Source organism: Cyanistes caeruleus, chromosome 2 (assembly GCF_971803275.1).
Source record: "Cyanistes caeruleus chromosome 2, bCyaCae1.hap1.1, whole genome shotgun sequence".
Taxonomy (NCBI): domain Eukaryota; kingdom Metazoa; phylum Chordata; class Aves; order Passeriformes; family Paridae; genus Cyanistes; species Cyanistes caeruleus.
In genome coordinates, this window is record NC_141702.1 from 43,279,177 (window position 1) to 43,306,372 (window position 27,196).

The 27,196-nt window shown below is 42.5% G+C and overlaps 1 protein-coding gene across 1 annotated transcript; it reads right to left on the minus strand.

Moving 5' to 3' along the window:
* Positions 1-10,018: 10,018 nt before the first annotated feature.
* On the minus strand, positions 10,019-23,294 carry POPDC3 (popeye domain cAMP effector 3). Its single transcript, XM_086876681.1, is given in 6 exon segments — positions 10,019-11,057; positions 11,059-11,292; positions 12,076-12,184; positions 13,918-14,659; positions 21,240-21,394; positions 22,754-23,294. Coding segments are annotated over 4 exon segments (1,038 nt in total). The 5' UTR covers positions 14,409-14,659; positions 21,240-21,394; positions 22,754-23,294; the 3' UTR covers positions 10,019-10,853.
* Between the last annotated feature and the right edge of the window lie 3,902 nt (positions 23,295-27,196).

The window sequence follows — 27,196 nt, forward strand, 5'->3', positions numbered from 1 at the left end:
CGGAGCCCCGCGGCCGGGCAGCCCGCCCAGCTGTCGGGTGGTTAAAATTAGAAGGGCTGAATTCTCCCCTAAACCTGTGGCAAGCGGTATTGCCCCTACATGGTGTGTCGAGGAGCCTCAACAGCCTTTATAAAACTGCTCTTCTCAACCCGGCACCTGCTGCGGTTGCTTGGTCAGGAGCGTGATGTTTAAGAAATGCCACCAAGTTTGCTCGTGTGGCAGTGTGACAGCTCCCAGAAACTTCGTGCTTCCAAAGCGGGACGTTTCTGTCCCCGCATCCCGGCATCGGCTCTGCCCGTGTCCCGGCCAGCCCCGCCGGCACTACCCGTCTTACAGGACAGGCAGAGCAGTCACCGAGCGTGCCTTCATCCCCAGGAGGCTGACGAGTAGCATTCAGTGATGAAAGGCATTCCAGCCCATCTCAAAACGTGACTAGCAATGATAAATGAGGACTGCCAAGGCAGAAAAACCCTTTCAATACATTCTGATGAGCTAGCTACATAGTGGGGCATTCAGCAGCCAAGAGCATATGGTCAGCATTATTCTTAAATATTTTTGGGGAGCATACAGAATCCCAACTTGTTTTTCAAGTAACAGTTTATACATGTACACATCAATATGTGCCTGAGGAAGCACTGCCTTTGTCACAGATGTTCTTGGTTTTGCACCTTGGACAAGAGATCAGGATCTCTTCAGTAATGTGTTCCAATTGGACAGCGGTTTTATGAATCCCGCTGCCTCGTATAAGATCTGATTTTCACAAATATATTATGAAATAATTATGAAGGACTCGATTTGGCACTGTTTCCTCCGACTGGCCAGCCTTTTTTATGGATACACCTTCTCTTTCCTGAGATATGTAGAATAAGTGAGCTGGGAAAAGGGCAGGAAGATTGAGTGGGGATAGCGTGGCTACAGGAATGGTCACGAGCGATAGCATCTAGCATGTGTTTGAGGCTGACAGCATTCAGCCACGCTTGCTGGAGCTAAGCCAAGCAGCTTCCAAAAGCTGCACAAAGCAGCTCGTCAGAGAGTTCCCATCCCAATCCAAACTGACGGGTAAGCATTTTCTAGCACGTTACTGAACATTATGCGTTGGAGAAGCGCAGTTTGTTCTACTGGTTGTGTCTTTATAAAGTCTTTGTACCTCTCTTATTACCCTCTAGGTCTTCTCTAATTTTGGGGGAAGCTGTGGTGGTAAACAGGGTGCGCTTAGCCCTAATGCAAAAAAAAAAAATGTTTGTTAGGAAAGCTTGGCAACGAACTAATAATATTTGCAGCCATGTGACAGTGTAGAGCTTTGTCCTGATTGCAGCTAGTCTCTTGGGATATTCGTATTTCAGTATATTTGTGATTAAATGCCATTTCCCCTCTGCAGCAGGGCAGTAAAAACCAAGACTACATGGAGGTAGGTGGTGGTATCTACCAGTCAGCAGGATGAGGGAAATGGGAGAGGATCTGAGAGATGCCCCCATATCCTGTCCCTCCAGGAGGACCATAAGCAGGTGGAGCACATAGACATGGCTCTGACAGACTCTAGTCTTGTGCTGTGGTGTGCACCTGGGCACAGAAGAAAAACTTTCTCTGACATTCATTTTATATGATAGATTATTTGGCTTCAGTTTTACAGGTAATACTAGACAACATTACCTATACTTATACAGATAACAAACATTCTCTAAGTAAAAAGTACTGAATAGAATTTATCACCTTAAAATAAGGTCTCACGTACTGTAGGAGAATGGACTGGTTTAATTAAATTGATGTCTTATTGTTAAATCACCATAAAGACTGCTTTAACCTATCTTTGTCAACAAGCTGCAGGTTCTTTGAAGTCTGCTAGTGTAAATTAATCTGACATAGGCAAGAAATAAAAAACTGTTTGCATTTACACAGAATGAGGAATTGGCTTTGGACAGACAGATCAGTTTTTTGAGATTTGTGTTGAATTGATACATTTCATTAGCAAAGTCAGGTCTAATGGTTTTACAGCTGTTCATTGATGCAGGCTTCTTCTCTTTCTTCTACTGTTATATTCTTGATAGCTTAAGTACTTTCTCCAATTATATAGTTATTTTTTGCAGTAATAGTACACGGTAGAAAATGACACATGGATGTTGCATATTGCTTAGTCTTGCTCCTTATCTCCAGCAACCAGGTTTGTGATCCTCAGCAGTGTACCTAACCTCTTGGTGCCTGCCTTTTCTTCTGGATTCCAGGGAAAATATCATCCTGCTGATAATGCAGGAAGGTGTTGGACCTCAGAAGGACAGGCAGGAGTTCAGAGACACAGCTGAGACCTGAATATCCATCTCCTGTCTCTCAGTTTAGCCTAGCCAGGCACTGGAAAACTTTATTAAGCAGATGAGGAAGAAACTTTTTGTGAAATTGCAGGCACTCTGCCTCTTTCAAATGAGAGCCCAATGTCACAGCCTTTTTTAGGCAAAGTTTTCACTGAAGAGAACAAATGCTTTGTATTCAGGATCCCAGATGTGCCAGGCTGACTGCTATTTTCAGACAATGGCAAGATCTATGAAATGTTTCCATTTATAGTTTCAAAAAGCGTACTCAGATCTACTCTAAACTAATCTTTTTAAAATTCCCTCCATAGGCTCTGTAAGTGGGCTCCTTTAGAGAGTAATTAATCCTGTGTGTATTTGACAACTGCCTGGAATGTGACAAAATACACTAAAAAATCCCATCCCACTGGCTGAAATTTTGTGCCCTATAACTGAAAAACTACACACATTTTCCACAGAAAATTTATTTATATGGGTTTTGCCTGAAAGCATTGTCAAGAATTATGTTTTACTGGAAGGAAGTTTGTATGGAAGAGACTGTGAACGACAAATACTCTCTCGGTTCTTTAGGATGCTGGAGATTTGTGTAACAGGAATATGTGCATTCCAGTACATGTAAACCTCAGGCCCTCTGATAAACACTTTCTGATGTATAGTCAGGCAATTCTTCCAATGCAAGACCTGCAGGAAGGGCTATCTTTTTGTTTGAATCCAAGATCTAAAACACCACATCCCAGGGCTTCCAGGTGTCTGACTAATAGTATAGTAACTGATTGTTGCCAGCTAAGAGCCAGGAGACAATTTTTTTTCTAAAATGATCAGTCAAAGTATTAAAAGTTTAACAGATAGTTGATGTAGATGTTTATCTAAAGGGTACATGATCCTGAGGTATAAGGACAGAGTAAAATTGCTTGCCATTAACGTTATCTAAACTGTGTGCAGTAAACAATTTATTCAATCACACCAAACAATTATCCCTGTTCCCAAATTATGCATGAGCAGTTCCCTGCTGACACTTTATTTTGTACATTCATTATTTGAAATTGCTCAGTGAACAATTTCTATGAACTGCTTGCAAGTGATTTTTCTGGGACTTGATAGAAGGGCCTGCTATGTTTGCTCTAGCTCTACCTAAATCACATGATTCCCCCAAAAAACAGGAGAGCTGATATAAAACAGGTCAGATTTCCTAAAGCAGAGCCATGGCACGCTTGTCACTGCCCTGCCAGGGCAGCTTGCTAACGGCATTGGGGAATAATGGGATCCTGTCCCAGGGGTTTGCTTCTTTCTGCAAATAGAAGAATACCAGATATGGAGTCTGATCACACTGCTTGTCTGGAACTCAAATAGTTATGGACACATTGCTCTCTGATAACGTGGAGCAGGTCCCCTCCCTGGGTGACAGCCCCTTTTTAGGGGTCTCCACTACAGAAGATTTGGCAGCACTGGGTGAACTGGCTGTGAATTTTCTGTTCCCTTTTTGGACAACTTCCAGGCACAAATAAAGTTCAAAACAATCATGGAGAGATGTCTGCACTAATCCTGAAGGAAATGCTGCAGCTCTCAACCTTCCCTCTGCAGAGATCCTTAGGAATTTGTGTGAGTCTGTGTGACTGTCTGTACAGACCAAAGGAATCGCAGATATAGTCAGAGTACAAATGTATGCTTGCTTTTGGGTGTTGGTACACTGACAATCAATGTTTGGCTACAGTATTAATCCTCTTTTAGCTGCACATTTTAATATTTACTGCGGCTATTTTTGAGAAGCAAAGGCTAGGATTGAACCTTCAGGATGTCGCATATTTGCATCATTATCAACCATTTTCTAGGAATTTTAAAAATTATTGTTAAGAATTTAGAATTTTATGTAAAGGTATGAAAAGGAACTAAATAACAAGTGTTAAACATCTCCAGACAGACAGGACAGGAAAAATAAAATCAAAAAACCTAACTTAAAAACTTGAGGAACGAGGACAAAACAGAAGTAGGGGGAGGCTGAACATGAGTCTAAGGAATTACTTCAACAAGTGACAGAGAAGGCACACATGATTTGATAGTGAAAATACTCCACAGTGAGGGGAAAAAAAAGGTAAATATATTAGCTCAGAAGAGTTTTGAAATGGAAAGAGATAGTTTTTTTTAATTTAATAAACTGTGCATATTGTAAAGGACTGTCAACATGTGTGCTGTGTTAGAGCATGCCACAACTCTTCCTTGCTACCCTGATCTTTAAGAGCAAAGGCAAACACAGAAATAAAAAACAATATATATTTTCTTCTAATTTCAATGAATAAGTAAGACCAGTCTTCTGAATGATTTTTATTATACTTCTTTGTTCTGTAAAGAAAAAAACCAATAAAACCCTGTTATATAGGGTTAAAAGCAGGGATACAGACTGCAATACACATACATATATATGTGATTATTGCTTTTGTATGTAGTTGAAGTACATGGATTACTGTAAAAAGCACTTCCAGAACTAAAATGGCAACCAATATAGTTAACAAAAAGATACTAATAGTTTGTAAAATCAAAACCAATGTAAAAATGGTTAATGTATCAGTATTTCTTGTATTTTTTTCTACGAATACTTACTCATTAATTCTTCAAATAATGAACATATTTCCTGTAAGAACACTGTATTTTTGAAAAGATGTAATCAAACAATAAAATAGAGACACAGTGATAAGTAGAGCAGAGTGCTGGATATCTGACTGTTTTTAAGAAGCACTTCATTCCCCTCACTAGTGAGATCTGCTTGAAAGTATCATTTGATACTCAGCATTTCTGTAAATGAAAACAGGACAGTTTTACTTCATATTCAAAGTAAGTATTCAAAATATTTTATCTCTTAGTAAAGTAGAATAGCTACTACAGCTGGATTCCATGAAAGCTTTAAAGATTTCAGTGTGAGATAGTTAGATGACCAAAGCACAGCAAGGGATTCCAGCACAACAGCTGCTTTATAGGAACTGCTGATACCCATCCTTGGGTATCCTGGCAGATGTGAACTGGCTTGCCTCACTTCTGTTATGGATTAAGTTGTTTATCATTTACCCAGTGTAAGAGAATGCGTGTGGGAAGATACAGGGTCATACCTAATGTGTTTTAAACTCATCCCAAATTTTACCTGCCAGTATCTCACCCTTGTAGCCATGTCCTACAGTTGGGCATAGGAAGACTAAGCCCAGCGTTAGGTATCTAGCTTGTCCTGTACTCTTCCTAAAACCCATACATGGGAAATATTAAAGAGATATGTGTGCTTCATCCCCACTGAGCCCAGACTCCTGCAGGCTGCCTGGGATCACCCCGCAGAATCGCTGCTTGGGGACAGGAACCTGCTCACCTCTTTTCACAGATCTGAGATGCTTTGATGCTTGCCTATGATGTGCAGTTTCTATAGAAAGGGATGGTGCTGCCCACTTCTATACAATTACATGGCTAGAACATTTATCCATTAAACAGGATTTTTGCCTCAGAGTCTTGGCCTAATGTCTCTTTTACTCACAGAAAATCATTATATCCCCCAGATTTAGACAAGTTTAGGTGGAGAGTTCCTAGTGGATACAATGATAACTGTGGATACAATGATAACTATAGGATTTGCTGCTGAAATAGTTATTTATCACCATTATTTTATTGCAGCTGCTAATTTATATGACTTTGATGTATTAGTTCTTGGTCTTCCATCTTTTATCACCATTTTCCACTCAGGTAGCGAAGCAGTCCTTTCCCTACAATACACCACAAATCCCTCAAATTAGGAGCTGCAGTTCAACTGACAACTTAAAAAATACTGCCTGTGAATCCACATCAGAAGAATAATTGCTATAAAATCCTTCTGCTCTCACAAGGTTTTGGGAAAGTCCCACCTTATTTTTTTTCCACTCCAGAGCAAGGTTTAACAACATTTGTAGCTTGAAGAAAGATGGTTTGGGTCCAAATCCTCTGCTGGCAGAACTCTCTACTTAGTGACTCTCTAGGAGGGCATTGCTAGCCATGGTTTGGGACACGACCCCAAATCTAGAGCTAAGTGATGACATGCTTGTGCTGCCTTTCTCCTACACACTCCTGCTGATGAAGCTCCACCTACATGGTTTGATTCATCAGCATGAGGTGGCTTCATTTACATGTCAAGTTCAACACATCTTTTGATTCCCACAGAAGCAGAATTACAGCAAGTAGAAACTGATGGGATAATAATCTAAAAGAAAGGAAAGTTAATATGAATTAGACAAACAGAAAGAGAAGAGGTTGTTCCTTAGAAACCCTGAACCTATTACATGTTAATGCATATTGATGTAAATAAAGTAAGCATTTTCAAGAGGGATAAACAAATCAGTTTAATATGGCATTTATTTTGTTGTATAGTAAAAAAATCTGTTATGCAGTAACAGCTAGAGAGGAAAAATATGCATTCAATTATTACAGGAATAGAAAGAGAAATATTAATCTGGTCATGTCTGAATTCAACAAATAGATATTAATTCTTTCCTTTCCTATTTAAATAGTTTTCTTTTATATAAAGATCTGTAGATTTGTTTCACTTTTAACACATGGCTTGCATGTGTTAACATTTAACACAATATTGTGTTTTAATTTTTCATGTACATTGAGACCAAATATGCCTTATATTTATCATTCACAATAAGCAAAATCTGTAGAGCAGTTTTTTTTCCTGAAAATGTAGCATCAACATATTATTTAATTACTACAAGCATATGTCTTTTTTGTGGTATGGCAAATCTGTGCAATATCATCCAAGCATGTATTCAGCTTCCCTAGTTTAATCCTAGGGGAGGTCATATCTCTGTATGTGTAATTTGCTTTCTTGCAAGGAAAATAATTCTTGAAAACATAGATCCTGGATGGCCCTCCTCAGCCACAAAGCCCAGCCTCTGTTATCACAGGTAACTAATAAAATAACCTTTTCCTTTAAGCACTTAAAATTTGCCTTGCATGGTGTATTAGCTACAACAGTTCATTGGGATGCATCCTCTTTGGCTATTCCACAATTTCTGTAGTTTTGAGTGGAGTTGCATGATGGAACCTGTTACCTCTACTTACACTATTAGTAGCTAAGAAAATACCACATAATGAAAGAATTGCAAGGTCAGTCCCATGGCCCTAAGTAGGCAAGACTTGCTTTGAAGCTCTAACTACATATTGCTGCACTTAACTAATTCATTTGCCAGAAATCAAATTTGAAATAAATGTCTCTTGGATAAAAATTGTATGAAATTTAGTTCTCTCTTCCTCTACTCTTCCTCCCCCTTTGTTTTGGACTGTCCTAGGCCATACAGTTTCTTACCCTGTGCTGCAAATTTGAACCCTTCTGCAGGCTGTAAGGGCAATTCCAATATGATGTCCATATAATTATAAAAACTTAGGAAAATCAGCTGATGAACGACCACATCATCACATGCACAGATTCTGCCACTCTTACCTACAGCACCATATAAATGTAGACATAACTCCACAGAAGGTTATGGAACTGCTAAAAATGTAAAATGTGAGTAAAGGGGGACCACTGCAGGATCAAGAAAAGGACTCACTGATAGCTGCATGGACTCAAGTATCCTCTTGTTTAAACCAGTTATGAAGGAATCTGTTCCCTCACTAACAGCTATTTCTGAGCAGTAACACTGGCATAAATTGGAAAAAGCTCAAGTCAGAACTTCATCTAGCTCCAAATGTTCATTAACCTACAAATAATCATTTGTAAAATAAAATGGTTGGGTTGGAAAGGACCTTTAAAGGACATCTTGCCCAAGCCCCTTGAATAAGTGGAAATACCCTCAAACAGACCAAGTTGTCCAGAGCTCCATCTGATTTGAATGTTCCCAAGGACCAGGCATCTGCCATCTCTCTGGACAGCCTGTTTCAGTGTTTCATCACACTCATAATAATAAAATTCCTCCTTATATCTAAATATATCCTTGAATTTAAAGTCATTACCCTTTGTCCTATCACAAGAGGCCCTGCTATAAAAATCTTTCTTGCAGGCCCGTTTAGGTATTGAAAGGCTGCAGTTTAATGCCCCCTGGAGCCTTATCTTCTCTAGGCTGAGCAACCCAAACTCTCTAATGACTGGGTGTTTATGAGCACACAAAACTTGCCTAATTTCTCTGACATTATTCCGAGTATGACTTCACTTATGTCGATTATACAGCCCTCCCAAAACACTGGTTTATGAATCCCATACCCGAGTGTATTTCACTGTATGCTTTAGAAGTACTGTCCAGATTAAAATAAAAACAGAGGCAGAGAGAACTTCTCTCTTGCTTCTGGGCCTTTTGTGTGTACTTGTATTATTGAATTCAGCTGAATTTTACAGCTGAAATGTTCTGCTAGTCATGTCTCAAACAGATGCTGGAAAACTAGAAACAATTTTTAAAAAATGACTCAAAGCCCAGAAAGCACAGTAGCAACACCTAAACAAGATTAGCCAAGAGTATGTTCAGATATTGACTCAGACATGTCCTGGTAGAGATTTCTGACAGTAACCAATTCCAGCAGAGAAAAGCATCAGAGAGGCTTGTGTTTGGAAAGTGTGTGACAGAAACCAAGGCTGGTTTGAAAACAGTTCACAAAGAAGAAAAAATTATCAAAGCACCCATCATTCCCCAGTATCTTTCTAAGTAGTATGCTACTGCTTAAATAGCATATATAAGCTTGATATAGAAATTGGGTGAGTAAGACTCCTTGGTCTTATTTTAAGGTGAAGATGATCAAGCTAATTAATTTTAGTAGGGTCAGAATGTAGTAAAGACAAGTTTTCTTGAATAAATAGGCCAAACCCAAATATTCAAGAAAATCATGGAGAACATTAATCAATCATTTATATTATACCTAAGTCTAGAATAAGATCTCTTTTATGCATTTGAAATATTTTTATGTTTATAGACTGTTACACAGAATGTACACCCTTACTACATGCTGCCAGCCTCTGGCACTTCGTGCCATAGTTATCATCTGAACAGATCTTTAAAAGTCATCAGTGAACTTCTTGCATTTTTTCCAATTCTCTTTTGACTCTTGTGACTCAGCGACTTCATGCATTAAGCAGCACATACAGAACACATTGCATGGAAGGGTTATGAGAATGATTTGGGTATTATCACATTGTATGCTGGGGTATTTATGTTTGGCTGGTTTTCCTCTCTGAGGAAGCAACATAAAGCTAAAAGCAAAACCTGTACAATCTTATCTGCTTTACTCGAAATGTCCTCCAAACAGGTAGTGTTTCACATCACTCCTAATAGCTTTTTTATACATACTGCATGATTATCTTTCAAATGTAAGATTGTATCATCATTTTTAGTCCTCCAGAAACAACTCAAATGATCTAAACTTACAGGTATACCCACACATAGAGAAGCACACAAGGGTCATCCTACCAAACAAGCCAGCAATTTTAAAATATTAAAAATATTATCTACTTCCAGACATATCAAGCAACAATCCATTCTCATAAAATAGTAATGCTTCTTACTTTTTGATTACTGGCAGGCATCAAGCAGAGCAGCAGGAAGGTGAGTTAGCAAAGACATTCAAAGGCACAGTGACCCCGAGGGTTGAAACCAACCCTCTACTACTGAAGTGCGATCTGAGGCTCCCTTCAGTCATTAAAACACCACAGAACTAGGGAGAGAATATCTTTTCAATCAAGAATTTCATAGGCACAGAAAAGTGACTCTGGAAGCCAAACAAGAATGTGTCAGTTAAAAATTGTATTTATTGCTGCAGCTGTTTTAGCCTCTTCCCAACAAACATAGCTAAGAAGAATATTATACAACAAACTCCAATGGTTTGGCAGTAGCTTGACTAACATTATTTATTGTACATGTCATGAAGGGAACTGACAGTGCAGAAGCCCAGGTGCTATAGCATCACATTCTATCAGAAATGCTACACAACCATTTTCCTAAGCTGTATTTGCAACAGTTACAGCTCTTTTATTTTTCTAATGCCAGCAATGACACTTAGGTTTTCACGTAATACCTCTTAAGGACAGTCAGAGAGAAACCAATTACTCATGGGACAGAATTTGTTGTTTTGTTTTGTTTGGGTTTTTAACAACCTTGCTGTGCATTTCAAAATCTTTCATTTCTTTAAGAAACAAGCCCTATGCGATCGTTCCTTAGTCTTTTTTTCTGCAACATTATTCATGTAAATTGAGAGAATGTTCACATGGCATAAAAAAGAACATTATAAGCCAGTTGCTATGTTTTGAAGACAACTTACTTGTTTTCATTGACTATTCTGACTACACTGTGACAAAATTGTTGGGGGAAAATATAACTACAAATACCATGGGCTTGCTTTAAGAAAACCAAACAAACAATAAAACAACACACCACCACAGAGGCCACCACAATTGCAAGACCTCGGACTGTTAGGATTTGTTCTCCTCCAAAACAAAAGAGATGAAGATCAACAGGATTATCAATGATAAGTAAACATACTGTGCAGACGGTCAAAATGCAGAAGCCAACTTGCTGGCTTGAGATAGAGAATTCAGCCTACTCCAATTAGCATAAATGGCACTTGTCAGTCAAATTTGGCTTCATCTGCTTTTGTCTCTCTGCTCTTCTGCTTTGCCACCTTCCATTTCCCTTCATCGCTTCGAGGAATGGTGGCAGCAGAACTTTCCTTCCTAGGAGGGTGCGAGGAAGGAGCCGCAGTTTGTAAGGCCCGCCGTGGGCTTGCGCATGGGGGACCCTCGCTGGAGGTGGTGGGAGCGGTGGGAGGGCTGCACGGGAGGGGTCTCTGGCAGTGCCACGTGGTAGAAGTTGGGCAGGCGGATGTCATACCTAAAGCCTTGCCCCACGTGCACCCTGTCGTTCAGGGCGTACAGTTTTTCAGCAATGTCGCTCCCAATTAAAATTGAGAAGAGGCGGGAGATGAAGCGGTGTTTAGCGAACAGCAGGTAGAGCTTCTTTCTCCTCCAGGCCACGTACCGACAATCTGTCTCTGCTGTAAGTGTTACCTAGAGAAGAGAGAATTGAACAGCCAGGTGACAAGGTGCTGCTGCTGCCCTTGCTCAGAAGTCAAATCCCTCTCCCAGCAGAACCTGTCTACTGCAATTAGGGCCTGCTAACCGAGCCAGGGAGCTCTGGGAGGTTGCTGTATGCACAAGACAAGTGAGAAAGGTGACTGGATATGGACTAAGTGATCACATCTAGTCAGCCTCAATAACAATATGCCTGTGCCCATATGGCATGTCTGGTTCAGTGCCACATGTACTCCCTGCTCCACTCTTGGCAGCCTCAGCTGAAAAGGCAGGCCTAAAGAAAGCTCTCAACAAATGCCATTTGTCCTCGTGACAGCAGACCTCAGATCCAACACGGACAGGAGCCAGCATGTCAGTCAAGTGACAGCAGTGGGGGGCTCACGGAGCGCAGGGGCAGCCCCAGCTGACACCGTGTCCCACGCTGTAACCCGTGCCAAGCTGTGTCACAGGCACGGCTTCCCCTGGCTCACCTCCCAGTGGGAAACCTCCTCAGCACCAGCTTCTTCCCACCCCGAGGAAACCTGGCTTCTCAGGGCTGAATATCAGCGCAGCCAAAGAATACAAACAGAGCCTACCTCCCAGATTAGCTTTAAGAAAACCCTGCTTTCTTGTTGTATACACAAACAGCAAAACCACTCCAACAGATAACGAGGATTTCCCAAACTAATGAGATGCTACTTGTTTGTATAGTATCACAAACAAAACCCACGACTGAATAAATTTATTTCTAAATCAAGAAAGAAACCCCTTAACTTTTACCTGAAAAATTCCCTCTTCTGTGGGCCTCAGTGAATCCCATTCAGGAGAGTCCAGAAATTGAAGAGGAAAAATATAATGCAGAAACTCCCCATCAACTGTCACTCTGATCCTACCAAGATAAGATGTGTTAATTTGTTAGTGCTACCTGCACACCAGCAATGACTACTGTGCTATTTCTACTATCTGAGGAATTTAAACATAGCTTTGAAAGCACAAAAAAGCAATCAATGGCAAACATTATCCTAATTATATCTTTGAACCCAACTTGCTCAGGCCAGGTGAAAGAGAATACAAGACAATCATGCAACTGAAAGAGAAATGTTTCTAGGTCTTATTCAAACCACATTATTCTCTCTGTGGTGGGTCTGTGCAGTGAGGCACAAGCTTTGCCATTAAAAGGTCACCATGCACTGGAGAGGTGAAAGACCAATGCCCATAACAGCATTTACTTGCTTCCCCTGAAAACCATGGGATTTATTTCTAATTTCAGCAAATGTGCATTTTAGAGAGAACAAAGTGGCAAAAAACTGGGAGTGGGAAGCAGGAGTGCCCCATGGCATGTGTTAGGTAGGCCTTGTCCACGTCTAACAGGAATTACATGGTCACAGGACTATGTCTGGAGCCAGAAGATCAGCCTGGAGGCATGGGATCTCTGTGTGAGTGCTGTGGCCTTCTGAAGATGCCGAAGAAAAACTTTCTTCATTTGCTACTTTTTAAATAACATACAAATTTGAAGGCACACAAGCAGCCCTGTGAAGGGTGAAGGGCAGCAGGAGCTCTGGTTGATTACTAACTGGCTGGGCATGTAGAGGGATGGATACCTCTCCTTTGGTGAGACCAAAAGCAACTTCCATGAAGTACTTCCTGGAGAACTCCCAAGAACGCTCTGAACCAAGGTGTCACTAAGGAGAACTGCCCACAATCCATATTGCTCATGGCAAGTAGTCCTGAATCAGCTGAGTGTCAAGCTCCTACAAGTTCCATCTATCCATGCAGCAGGAGATCAAAATGCTCCCAAGTGTCCCATCAAGGACAGTCCATGTCCATCACCTTGTGATGTCTGACCTACTCTCGTGGCAGTCTGGTACTGCACCCTGCTTTGCATACAGTACAAAAACTAGTGTTTTTACCCAGGTAAGCATCAGCAAGGCTGCCAGAAGGATCTCCTGGAAGCAGGGAGTACAAGCAGATGGATTTACTGCCTCAGGGTCTAACACAGGGTCACAGTATACAGTACCCATAGACCCAGGTCTGCAAGTCTTGATAAGGCTCAACTACATCCACTTGTAATGAAAGGAGGCTTTTAAGTCTTTTGCCCTTTCTTACAGATACTTTTCTCCCACTCCCTTGAAAGCAACTGAATACAATCTCAATCAAAGCCAAGATCTCTGTTTAACAGAGCTTATCTCAGTATATTCAGTTTTGTAACTAATTTTTTGTCCCATTTCAGATGACACTAGTAAAGAAAAATAGGACAAATGCTGTGCTCATCAGCTAGGCAGCAGATAGACAGCAAGCCATAACCTGAACACTGAAAACCCACATTTATTCCTTTATCTGCCTAACCTGCTAAATGCTATGGTACAGCTGCCTGGAAAAGAATGACTTCAAGTTCTTTTCTTTATGCTATTACAGATTCTGTGCTTAGTGTTTTTATGCTAGTGCTATCCTAGACAAGTGTATTTAACCTATTAATATTTATATTACTTGTATTAATATTTAGTCTATTGTACTGGAAAATAAACAATAGACAAATCAGGCTTTTTGTTTTTTTTCTTTCATTTTCAGAAAGGAGAGGAAAATAAAAATATTTGCAGAAAACCTGAACAAAACAATACAAACCTGCCTGACACAAGCAAGGACAGTTTGTCAATAGGTGTTTTGCCCTGCATGGCGTAACAATGTTCCTTCTCCAGGGTAATCACTTCTGCATCGCAGCACAAGACAATCTTCCTGTACACAGTCAAGGAAATTCCCAGAGGCTGGAAGAGAGCACTGTAGAGTTCCTGGAATTCTCTGTCAAAGGCAACACTCCGGACTTGGTAGGTAACATAAACGAACTGGACGAAGCATATAGCGAACAGTACAAAATTCCAGGAGAATATATCAGCAGCACACACATCCAGCCAAGCCCAAACAGAAGAGCAGAGAAAGCCCAGTCCAAGCAAGCTGAAGACGTAGAGGAGGCCAAAGAATCCACTTCCACCCATGAAGCCCACAACAAAGAAAATACTGGCTAGGTGGTAGATAGATCCCTCTGCCTCTTGCTTCCAGGTGGTACATGTAGGATGTGCATATATCAAACTTTCCCAAAAACTTGCATTTTCTCCCATGGCTGGAATAGTTTCTTGATTTAGCTGAGTCTTGAAAATTTTTATTTAGGAGATGCAGCTAGTTTTGGTTTTCCTTTGGTTTTCCATTCTTGCAAACTCTGCTCAATGACCACATAACATCAGGGTCTCTTTTGGTAGTGAAGTTGCACTTAGGATTTCCAGCAACTAAGCAGCTAATGTTCTCAGTGCTGTTTCTCATCAGTTCATGCATTGTTTTGACTTTGGTCATGTCATCTGTAGCTTCACCTGATCTGGACAAGTGAAGAAAAGACGAATTACTAATAAAATTATTTTCATCAATTACATTTTATCAAAGTTTTATTGCCTAAAACTACAGACTGCATTATGATCCAATTACCCTTGTAGCTCTGTGATTCCAGGATCAAACTTCAATATTCATCCAGCTGAAGATCATGTTTTCTGTATCAGTGATCCCTGTAGCAACCACTGAACTGCCACTGAATCCATGTAAAGCTGTGTGTTGCATTCACAACACCCTATGACAAGCCTTTGTACAGCATCACTGCTGAGAAGGTAATTTGATTTGTTATTCCAGACCCTGCTCCCTGAGAGCGTTTTTAAATGTCCTACCCAGCTCTTCAACAGGAAGAGATAGTGAGCTCTTATTCCTTGTTCATCTCCTCCATCTCTCTGGATTTTGGTCAAATCATTCTCATTAATGGGTTGAGAAAAGCTGCTCTCTGTTCCTGGAGACCACAGACTCCATCCCAAACACCACAATAAGGGAAACCCAGGTGTCACAGGGGATGGTCTTTTCTACTCCAAGGATAACAGGCAAAGCCTCTTGTCATATATAAGGAAGACTACAAAGCTTAAAGGCATCTTGATACAGGTTATGTTATTAGAACATGAAGTAAGTAGTCCTGAAAAATGTGACTCAAGGGACATTTACAAAGCAATTTTACAACATTCAAAGTTCTACATCATAGAATTTCATGCCATGGACCACACAACTTTATCATTCAACACTCTAAAATGTGAAACATGCTATTCACTCTCATATGGTGATGTATTCCTAAGAGTTTTAAAAGAAAAACACAGAACATGAAAGAGACCCCAAAATAAATCTGAAAACAAAAAAATCAAAACCAGCTTTCCATATCTGTTCTTTAACATAAAAATATGTACTTCAATGTCAGATTATTACAGTACAAATTGCAAGGCCAGAATATATTAGTGGTGTAATCAGAATTGAAACCTTCCAAAGCCTTACTGTCTGGTTCTTTTCCTGGTGGAACAGCAAGGAAACTAAGAACTATCTTGTTATCAAAATGATCAGATTCTCTAGAATATCAAAGTAGTTTGGTTTTTTTTCCCCTCACAACAGCCACAGAAGTCAATACTTTAAAAGCACTGCTGTCGCAGTGAAGCATCCAACATCATTCATCAAGGCTTTCAGCAGTGCTTCTTTTACAGTCTAAGAAATTAATAAAGAAAATTTGTATCATATTTCCTAACCACCACAGCATTACTTCTTTAAAGTTTACTCAAACCTCAGCATTAATTCTATGATTGAATAACACTAGTGCTAAATAAAGACATCAAATCCCAAACAACTGAGCAGCAGAGCTCAGAAGAACAAGTTAGGAGAAGACTCTCCCTCTCTGAGAGTGGCAATAGAAAAGTCACTGGCCCATAAAAATACCACAGCTAAAGAGAACAGCATCTCTCCAAGTTATGAAGCTCAAAATCCTCTAGCAGTGTAAGAGTCTAAGTGTAATGCTTGTACCAGAATTACAAGAACAAGGTAGTTTACAACTATAACTTTTTCAGTTTGTTTCTTTATCAAAATACTCTCCTCTGGTACAGGATTCCCCTCAGATGTAGGATTTATCCCTTGGAGACTGGGAGATGGAAACTGCATCAGCTATAAAGAAGTTACCTAGGTATGGTAATATCACAAGGAGTTTTAGGTGGTACTTCTGTGATCAAGGGGTTTAAGATTTTTGAATCAAAAGAAAAGAAAATAAAACTGGAACATGCAGTTCCCAGACTTTGTGTTCTGAATCCAGTCAGTATTTCCACTACACAGTCAGAAATCAGTGGCAGAAGTTTTTTGTTTGACTATTTGTTTAAAACAGAATCACTGAAAACAGTGATTTTGGATTATTGTTAATAATTCTACTCTCCTGCCAACATTTTGCTCTAAGCAGTGTTACTGAAGACCCTAATTTCTAAATGAACATAATGAAAATAAGTGTTTTGAAGGGAGCCATGACATGCATGCCATAAACAAAACCACAGTGGATCAGTAATTTACATAACCAACATCTTTTCATCATGTAATGTCACACATTGCAATAATTTGTGACGTGACATAATAGTAATTTCACAGAATGTATGTACAACTTTTAATTCACTTACTGCATTCTCAGTCTGCCAACACTACAGCCCACAGCGTTTCTGTAAAGCATCTATTCATGACAAGATGGGCCAAAATAATTTGGAAAGAACAGCACACAGATATAGGGTCATCATATGCAAAAACAAAGTCCTGAGAAAACTGTTCTGCATTTGTAACTCCTTTTTCAGAATAGGACCTGTCTTCCAAAACCACTGTGTGGAAAATTCCCACTTATTCCATTAGTTCTACACAGTGAGAACTTTTACTGTGCTGCAGCATCTCCCAGACTGGAGAGGGCCTCTCTCCTTCCAGGCAAGAGGAAGGGCAAAGGAGGGAGGTCAGTGCTAGCCCAGAGCACTGCCTTACTAACACAGCAATCTCCTGAGCTACACAAGATATGCAGGCAAAACCAAACCTTCTAGAAATAATGACAAAACCTATGCCTGAATGGGACTGACTTCTCAGAGTATGGTGAAGAGTAGGCATGCTTGCTGCCAGGGAACTGCAGGCAGAAAGAGAGGATGCAGCTCTTCTCAAGTAAGAAATTATTCTAATATTTGAGAGCTAAAAAATGTTAGCAATTGTAAATAGAGCAGAGATAATAACAGGTATGGGCCTAAGTATAGCAGAAGTTCCAATTTTGAGAGGTATTTAGTGCTAGAAAAGGCCTTTTATGTTTTTCTTGATAGTTCCTACAAGGCCAAAATTTAAACTCTTGAGGGCTTTGGAAGAGTCACTCTAATTAGGCCATTCATCTACTGTAAGTGAGGTTGTGGGGGAGAAAAGAAATCTCCCAAACCAAAAAACCAAACAGCTGTGATACCAACAGAGTCGTCCTCCACAGCAGTACAACATTACCATTTGTAAGCACCTGGAGGGGACACCATTGTGTCACTGAGGTGCTTTGGCCTTCTGCTTCTCATATAAACAGTACACTAAACCAGTCAAAACAGAAAGAATTTGTATTGTACAAGTGCACATTAAAATCTTCCCCCTTCTCAAATGGGTGTTTCCCCCCTACATTTCCGTGTTCACAAAGGATTACCTATTATGTACATTTTTAATTTGCTCAAGAACCATGTACGTTACCCCATTTTTGTCACTGATGATTAAATTCAACTCTGAGAAGCTCTGAGTGTTAGTTACTGTGTCTGGATCACAATGATTCCTGCAAAAATAAACCCTAAAAGCCTTGAGGACACCAGAAGTTCTCTCTTTGGTCTTTTTAAATTAAATCAAAAGTAAAGCTGTTCAGAGTTTGAATAGTCCATTCTTCAGTTGCCTTATCCCAAGTACTGTGAAAGAAAGCCCTCAGCACTTTCACACCGTACATGTTGACAGGCTATAGAGCTGCTCGTGCTAATCATGTAACCAGCCTGGCTGAATTGTTTGCTACAGGTTTGGAAGCAAAAGGAAAGATTTTCCTTTACAGTATAAACACTTCTTTGCACAAAAAGAGATTATGATGGATTTAGCACACTACAGTGTGTATGTTTATACATGAGCTAGGAATCATAGCCTGGCTTGACACCCCAGCAACTCCACCAGGGGCAAGGCAGCCCCTCCAGCCAGGGTGGTCCTCCTGGCCTAAACACCCCCCATTCCAGAGGGATGAGCTCCAAGCACCCCCTCCAGGTTCACAAATTAAATGTTGTCTAACATCATTCAGATTATAATAAGAAACTTCTCCTTGATTTCAAGGAGTAGTTCCACACGCAATGTAGAGGCATACATCAACTGAGATACCCCTTCCTTCCACTGCCCCAACATCTCTGGCGTCCCCTCTGTGGCCAAAACAGTGACACCTGTCACTCCCAACCCCTGTTTTTGTTGAGTACTTTCCCCAAGATACTCTCCTTCTGCAGTGGGGCTAGATACCCACAGGGATCGAGAAAACCAAACTCTTAATTGCAATGCAGTGTCTAACTAGGGGCACAGAGGAGCCCTGCACCTACAGAGAGCTCTGGCTATGTGCCTCTAGGCAAGTATGGGCCGGGAAACCAGCTGGGTTTGGTGATAAACTGTCCCTGGACTCACTCCTGGCTGAGAATATGCATGCAGGAAATAAGGACAGTAATTAACAACACAAGCTACATTCCTCTAAACTTCTTGAGTCTATATCCTAGAGAAAGCTGGATATTTACAATACTGGAAAACACAAGGTTTTACCAACAAAAGGCAGCCTGCAGGAAGGTGGAATGAAGATGAGGAAGAAAAGGACTACCCAAACTAAAACACAATGGTATCAAGATATCAGTCACTACAAAAGTAGATATATTCAGATTTCAAAGACACACAAGCACACATAGCAAAGGGTAATAATTAGTAGGATGGCTTTAAAGATTTCCTTTTCTAGGAAATAAAGAAGTTAAGATGCTGTCTGGTCCCTAAAATAAATCTGGGTGTACCATTATTAAAAAAAATTATTTATTACAGTTCTATTTTTTATGCTACAGGAAAGCACGCTAGATGATGGGAACATCTCCCAGACTTGTCTTAAGTTACTTGATATAAAAAGGTTGTATATAACTAGAAAGTTTTGAGAGCTGGTCTTCCCAGAGAAATCCAGAAGCCTATCTCAGATGCCAACTAAGAGCTACTTTAGACAGCAGAAAACATTGAAAACAGGTATATCTGAAATTATTCCTCCTTTAGATGTTATACATGAAATCTTCATCTGTGTGGAGCCAGCATCCCTCCCTTCCTGTGAATGATTTTCAAATAAAGGGATGTGTTCAAAGAAAGGGATGTGAATGCTTTATCATGCAACCTGAGCAACCAAGCCTCAGCATCCCACTCCCTGGGTGAGCATCCTCATGGCAGAATGAAGAGGGACTGCAGTGCAGCTCTGTGTCCCTTCTGCACAACATCACAGCTGCAACAACAAGGGCAGCAGGTGACCAATCCCCATGAGTCCAAATGAGTCACTGGGAGCACACTCATGGGAAGAGAGAAGATGGATCAGCCCTCCCTCGGTTGAGGCAGGCATCCCATGCCCCACTCATGTCTCATCGCTGTCTCACCCAGTGGATCAGTGCTCTGAGCAAGGGCTGGCACATGGAAGGCAAAGTGTCTCAGCCCTTAGAAAAGCAGTCAGACCATACTCTTCCTAGTCCTTCTAGTATGTGCCTGGGCTGCAATTCCCAAACTGGACCTGCCACACCGAGATCACCCATGTGATGTGATACCTTCCCAGACAGCAATCCTTCTGGGAATGCTCAGAGCTGCAGAACAGGCAGCTGGGGCATGTCCAGCCACCAGTGGCGCTTCACTGCCTTCAGGGCAGCTCTGAGACACGACCACCAGCCAAGCAGGACTTTCCAGGGCCAAAGCCCTCCTCTGGTCAGGCACAATTTAGGCTACCATGCTTAAGTTTGCTCAACCAAGCAGCCCCTGCCCAACCCTGGAGACACCCCAATGCCACCTCTACACTGAAGTCTCCACACAAAGAACCCACAACCAAATGGCACGAGGCCAGTGACTGCTTGTCCTCCTCGCCAAGCTGGGCCTGTCTTCCATCTCCCTGTTGCAGCAGATGCAGAGATGCTGTCTCCAAAGCGCAGCTCTTCAACAGGAGACATTTCATAGGACTTTCCACACATTGAGCTTGTTTGGGTGCAGCTGGGAAAGCCTGATTCTGCCTACAGTTTGCTTAAATTCCTACTAATCTGTTTAGGAAGTGGAAAAAAGCTGGGCAGGGGGAGGCCTTGAGAGAAAAAGAAACCCCACAATAATACAGAAAGAACAGTTTAAGGCTCAGTAGGAGCACTGCATGCAGTGAAGATGGTATCTAGTCTTCAATTATTTAAAGACTAGCTAACTATACACAACTTCCAGTACTTCAACAATACCTCATTTATCACTGTAAAATATACAATGCAACTCCCTGTGGTTGCAAAGCCAGTGTTAAAGATGCTGCCTTATTTTATCATCTAGACAGTGTCTGAAATGAAAAAAATTACATATTTCTTTCAATTTTAATCAGAATTAATGAACCATAAGTAGATGTGGTATTCCCACCAAATTAAGAAGTATAATCCTCTCTCACATTTTTTTTAGTTATTTTGCTCCTAGAAACATGAATATGGAATGGCAGTCAGTCATTTTTTTCAAAATCACCAGCACTTGGGTAAATTTGAGCAAGGCTCTTGTATATTGAATGGCATTGCCAAAAAAAAAAATCAGGGGGTTTATTGTGTTTTAGAATAAAGCTTGAAAGGAAGCACAAGTTCAAGCTTCTCTCCAGTTCAACTTTTAAATTAATAGTGGAGAAAGACACCACAAGGCACATTTCACAAGTGCTTTTAAAGCGGGTTAATGAACTACAGCTGAACTCCGCAGAATTCTGCTTAAATGAGTTTGTATGGTGCAGTAGTGTCTTTCAATGGGAATGTATTCCCATGAAACCAACCACCTGACACGAACTTAGTTTCCCAAAAAAAGAGGCTTGGTTCACCACACCATACCTGCACGTACAACTGGCTTACAGAGATGTGCCGCGAGTCCAAACACATACAAACAGGTTGCCTATCAACATCTGGAGACACTGGCCAGAGCTCTTCTTTGCAAAGTAGGGGAACACACTAAGATGACAAAATCTCCTCTCTGAAGAACCCACACACTGAATAAAAAGATCAAACATAGCTTCAGTTAACAATGGTTTTCTTGAATCCTTAATGAACTGTCTGTTTTCAACTTTTGTCATAAAAGCTTTAAGATATCTGTGAAGGCAAAGTTTGTGTCAGACCACACAGACCACCACAACTGACCACAATTACTGTTTTCTTCTGTTTCACTAGAGGACTTGCAGTGTACTTACTATTTTGAAGGCAAGGCATTTCTTTAAAACTTGATATTTTAAGGTACTTTATTGTTTGGCACCACATAGAACTCTGTGGAAAGCCCAAACAGGACCAGTTCTGCAGAAGTGGAAACTATTCCTTGTTTTGCTGTGGTCAATGAAGACATTTTAACTTGTATGTATGCAATCATATTCCCATTAAACAATAGTTAGCAAGAAGCCCTAGTTCTGGAACCCAGGTTTCATCTATGCCATCTCTGTAACACTATCAGGTGGTCTGTGATTCAGTGTTACAAGAGATCTGCTACATAAAATATTTGCCCATAAAGTGATTGACAGACTAAATGCACACAAAGATTTATAGAAAATATGAAGAAAATGTGATAAAATACTACAGTTTGGAAGAATGTGTTTGGCAATAAAAAAATAATTGTAGTTTGGAGAAGTGCTCTGTTTCACTTGTTCTATCTTTGGAAAAGGAGCAACTGCAAATGCCATTTCAGGGTTTGTGTCTCTTACCATTAGTTGATGGAGAGGGAGAAGAATCAAATAATGCCAGCCTAGGAGGCAAACCCCCAGCCGGAGGAAGAAATCCCCGGATACCGAGGTGGTTTTGTCACAGTAGAGATAGATGCTCCTAGAGCCAGCACTTCTGTCAATGAGCCGGCAGCACCGGGGCAGAACCAGAAACCCCACTGTCCTAAGGTACAAATCCTAACCCGAGACACACAACCAAGGGTTCCACTTCAGACAGAGCCCTGGCGAGGAGAAGCGCTGGGCAGCGTGTCGCGCTCCTCTCTAGAGGGGACACGGCAGAGCTCTCCAACTTCCAGGCGGGGCTGACTCGGGAGCTCCGGTTACCCCCGCCGGGCACGCAGGGAGGGAGGGCTTCCCTCCCGGGACAGTGACCCCTTGTAACCCCCCCTCAGGGCGCCGCCGAATCCTCGGGGCGGGCAGCCCTCCCTGGACCGCCGCTCCAGCCCCGGCGCGGCTGTCCCGGAGCGCGGCGGTGCCGGAGGCGTCCCCGGCTCCGCTCGCCCCCGGCCCGGGCAGAGCAGACGGCGCTCCCAGCGCTGCCTGGCTGGACAGCGCCGGCGGGGGGCGGGCGGAGGCAGCGCCGGGGCTTCTGCCCGCCCCGGCTCGGTTCGGCTCGGCCCCCGCCCTGCCCGCGCCCCTTACCTGCTCCGCGCCCCGGGAAAGTTTCCCGGCCGCCCGGACGGGACGGACTCGGGCTGCCGCTCGTGGCCGCCGGCGGCCCCGCGTCCCGCGGCGGTCCCGGAGCCGCGGCTGTGACTAAAATAGGCAGAGGAGCCGCGGGAGCTGCGGGCGGCGCCAGCGGGGCCGGCACCGAGCGGCCGCAGCGCGCAGGCGCCTCCGCCGGCCCCGGGGCTGCGGGCGCGGGGCAGCCTCGGGGGAGCTCTGAGGCAGCTCTGAGGCAGCCCCGGGGGAGTGGGACCGGACCGGGGCAGCCCCGGGGGAGCTCTGAGGCAGCCCCGGGGGAGCGGGACCGGGCCGGGGCAGCCCCGGGGGAGCTCTGAGGCAGCCCCGGGGAGCTCTGAGGCAGCCCCGGGGGAGCGGGACCGGGCCGGGGCAGCCCCGGGAGAGCTCTGAGGCAGCCCCGGGGAGCTCTGAGGCAGCCCCGGGAGAGCTCTGAGGCAGCCCCAGGGGAGCGGGGCCGGGCCGGGGCAGCCGCAGTGGCGGGAGCGGCCGCCCGTCCCTCAGAGCCCCTCCTGCGGCGGCGCCGTGTTGCCCCGACCCGGGCCCGCTCCCGCTCCCCGAGGATGTCTCAGAGCTCCCCCGGGGCTGCCCTGGCCCGGCCCCTCTCCTCGGGGCTGCCTCGGGGCTCCCGCATCCCCGGTGAGCGCCGAAGCCGTCGGAGGGGGAGGCCGGGCCGGCGGCGAGCCCTCGGGAACGGCAGAGCCCTGAACTTGGGCACGCTAGAACCCGCTGCAACCCAGGTGTCGGGCTGGACGGGCACGCAAAAACCTGCCCCTCCTGGCACAGCTGTCCGGGGTTAAACTGTCTGCGGCTGCTGGTTTGGAATAAATGAAATTGCAATCCTCTTCTCTTTCACCTACTCACCCCAGCAAGGTGTTTCTTCAGAAGGCAGATGCACGCCTTCAGTGTCGCCTTCATCACAAGGCTGGCGCACCATTCATAGCCGGTTTTCAATTACATCGTTTCGGAAGAAGCAAATGCCTCCCCACGAACACGGAGGTGTCGGTGCATGAGCCTTTCGGTGTGCTAGCTGCGCACTTGTTCTGGTCACCACTTTGTGTCTCGGGCAGGGAGAGTTTATTGACGGGGGAGGAGGAGGAGGAGGCAGATTTACAAGTTGTTAAGATAGAAAAAACCACAGCCTATTAAATGTGCAACTCCTGTTACTACAGAAGCCATTTGTCAGTAACTTGGGCATAAGCAGTAATGCGTTTGAAGCAGTGAGAGTGGAGAAGCCTGTGTGTGTGCAGGTGGGCAGCTCTGAGGTCCCACGGCAGGCTGGCACACAGGGCGATACAGGACACGGCACTGACCGCACCTTCTACACAAGTTAAAGGACAGAGCAACCTGTCCTGCTCGTAGTAAAGGGATCAGCACTTCTGGGAACTTGCTTCCCCGCGGGGGTTCTTTATTTTCAAAGGTTTTTTTAGCTCCCTGTTTGCCAGGGGAAAAGATGCATACATTTTTTGGAATAATTTATTCTCTTAAAATTGATAATGCAATGAGCTGGTGCACTTAAAGCTATCCTGAGTTACATATATTAAAATATTCATTATCTGATTACAATACTTATATTTATTATTTTTGAGGGGAAAAATATTTTTATATATCTATTAGAGTATGTATTAAGGTTCTTGTAGTTAATTAAACATTTAAAGGGGTTTGCAGTGTAGCTCCAGTACTTACCTTCAAGACATTCTTTTTCACAACTAGCTTATGCTGTTTCACAACTAGTTAAATTTTAGAAGTATGCATTAGGCATACATTTGCCCATTATATTTACTCTTCACTGGATTGATAACAAAGGGATGAGGAAATACATAATAAAAGAAGGATCCTAAAGTGTTTTATTTGATCTATGTGTCTACTGAGATTACATTATTCCAATAAACCACTGTAACATCAATTAAAATATGTTTCCTCTAATCACCATAAAAGAAGCAAGAAAATACTGATGGCATATTTGTAAGAGTTTTTTTAGTTGTACTTAGTTGGAAGCAACTTAAATCTTAATCCTCCACAGATATATAGATCACCAAGGAACAAGAACCACTGTAATATTTTTGATTTTAAATCAGTCAACTCCACAATATTATCTAGTACTGTAAGACTGAGACTACAAATGACCTTCTCAATCTAGCCTTAGAAATCAAGCCTGGATGAGAGACCCAATAAGCAACAATAAGATGGCAAAGCTGCCATGTGGTACAAAGAGACTAGCTCTGCCCAGTGTGCTTTGAACCAACCACTTGAGTCATCAGACTACACTGATATTTTTTAAACTGCTGGTTCTACTTATATAAAAAATCTGTTTCTAAAAGGTCAGATAATCTAGCAAATGTAAAGCCAAATTATAACCAATATTATTCTTTGCAGCAGTATGGCAAGATATAAAGGTCAGACTTAAAGGCAGACTTATGAGGGAGCCTGTGGTAAGAATCAGAAATCCAGTATCAGACTCGAGAAGCTGTAGGAGATGTTGTGGCCCTGGATCAAGAGAGAGGCTCAGCTGTGGCAAATGCTCTGCACAGAGGGTGGGAAGGCAGCTGGCCAAGGGGCCTCAAGGGCCAGCTGGGAACGCATGGCAGAAAGGGCAAGATTAGTTCCAGTTGGGCTTGACAGGAACCTGAACACTTGAACAGGCATCTTTGGGCCTGTCCCACTGCTTAGACATGAAACTGGGCATCGTGAGCTTCTGACTGTTTGTAAATAGCTCCCTCTTCTTACACCTGCTATTGGATTTTTGGACCTTAGAAACACCTCTACCTGAACATGATTCACCCTATGAGAAGCCTGGCAGCTCTTTAAAACATGCAGAAAGCCTTGCTGTTGGCTTCTCCACTGCCCTGTCTCCAGATGCCTCTTGTACTCTTGCTGCAGCCAGAGCAGGATTACCCAAGCAGGCATCCAGAAGTTCCCCCTTACAGCTGGTGCCAGACCTTTTCTTGGGTGTGCTGGCAACTTCCCCCAGAGAGAGGAAAAAGAAAGTTCAGTCTATGATTTCACTGTCTAGAAAACAGGCCCTTCTATTTCCTCAGCAAGTGCCTAAGGAGGGACTGACTTACAGCATCAGATGGCTGCCTTCTGCATTATCTCTGAAGTAAAGTAATGGTGTTCCCTACATCATGCTGTCCTCTAAGAGAAGAAGTTATCAATAACTCTTTAATGGGAAGATTTTTCCTATTTTCTTAGACTTTTTAAATGTTTAATACATCTCTACTGCATTTTTCTTTCCCTGCACTGTCCTTGGTCAATAAAAATAAGTTATGAAGCATGGGGACATGGTAGCACATGGTATGATGAATTACCTCTTCAAGAAGCGATGTTCTTTTCCACTATGGATGTAATGTTCTTCCCAGGTAGTTGTAAGAGGGCTCTTCTGTAGGAGCTCTTAGTCATTTTGGAAAGAGAATTAAACTCTCTGTGTACTTGGAAAACTCTCTGTGTACTTGGAAAAGACTTTAGCAGACTTATGTATAGTTGAGTTCTAATGAAACTCCTCCTCCCTTTATTTGTGAATAATGAAGAAAATAGAATCAGGTTTGCATTTCTGTAGTGAACTGATTTTTGTTGCTAATACTTGCAAGCAAGACATCATCAAGTTGTGTCATAACATATTCAGACCATATCCAGCCTGCAGAACTGAGAACAAAATGAAATCTGAAAACCTTTTTTAAAACATCATTCCCTGCCAGGTAAAGATAAAAAAGTTTTAATTTATAGTTCAAATTTAGGGAAAAGGCTTTTTTTTTTTTTTTTTTTTTTTTTTTTTTAACACATCAATAAAATAAAATGCTAAATAGTACATTTAAGTTTTTTAATCTTTCCACATGTAAAGACTCTCAGATAATGGGCTTGGAATTGAATATCTCTGTATCCTCTGCTGGAGGTAAGGTGGAGAGCTTTAGCTTCTTCACCCAGCTTTCAATAAGGAAGGGTGTAGGAGACATAGCTCACTGTCCAAGTGGCCTCATGCTTTGAAGGAGCCTGACCACAGAGATTTCTCCTTCTGGAAACTGGCTCTTCCCATCCTGAGCTCATTTCAAACACTACCATCTATAAGAAGTGAAAGAAGTACCCAGTGTGGGATTTAACTGTAATAAAAATACACAAATCCCAGTCAATGGCTGCTGCTGGAGGAGGTGTTTAAATTCACTTAGTGCGTGCTTTTCTGGGTTTAGGTTTGTAAAGAGCCCTCTCTGGTTTCTGTATGTGGCCAGAGTCACTCTGCTCAGGGTGCTTTCCACAGTGGACCATGGCTGGAACCAGGGTTTGGCTCAGAGCCTTCTCTCACACTCAAAAATTAGAGCCCTGCAAAAATTTTATCTGATGTCAGATGCAGGAACAAGAGAAGGCTCTAAGAATTCTCTGGGACAAAAGGAAGGGTGCAAACACCAGGGATGT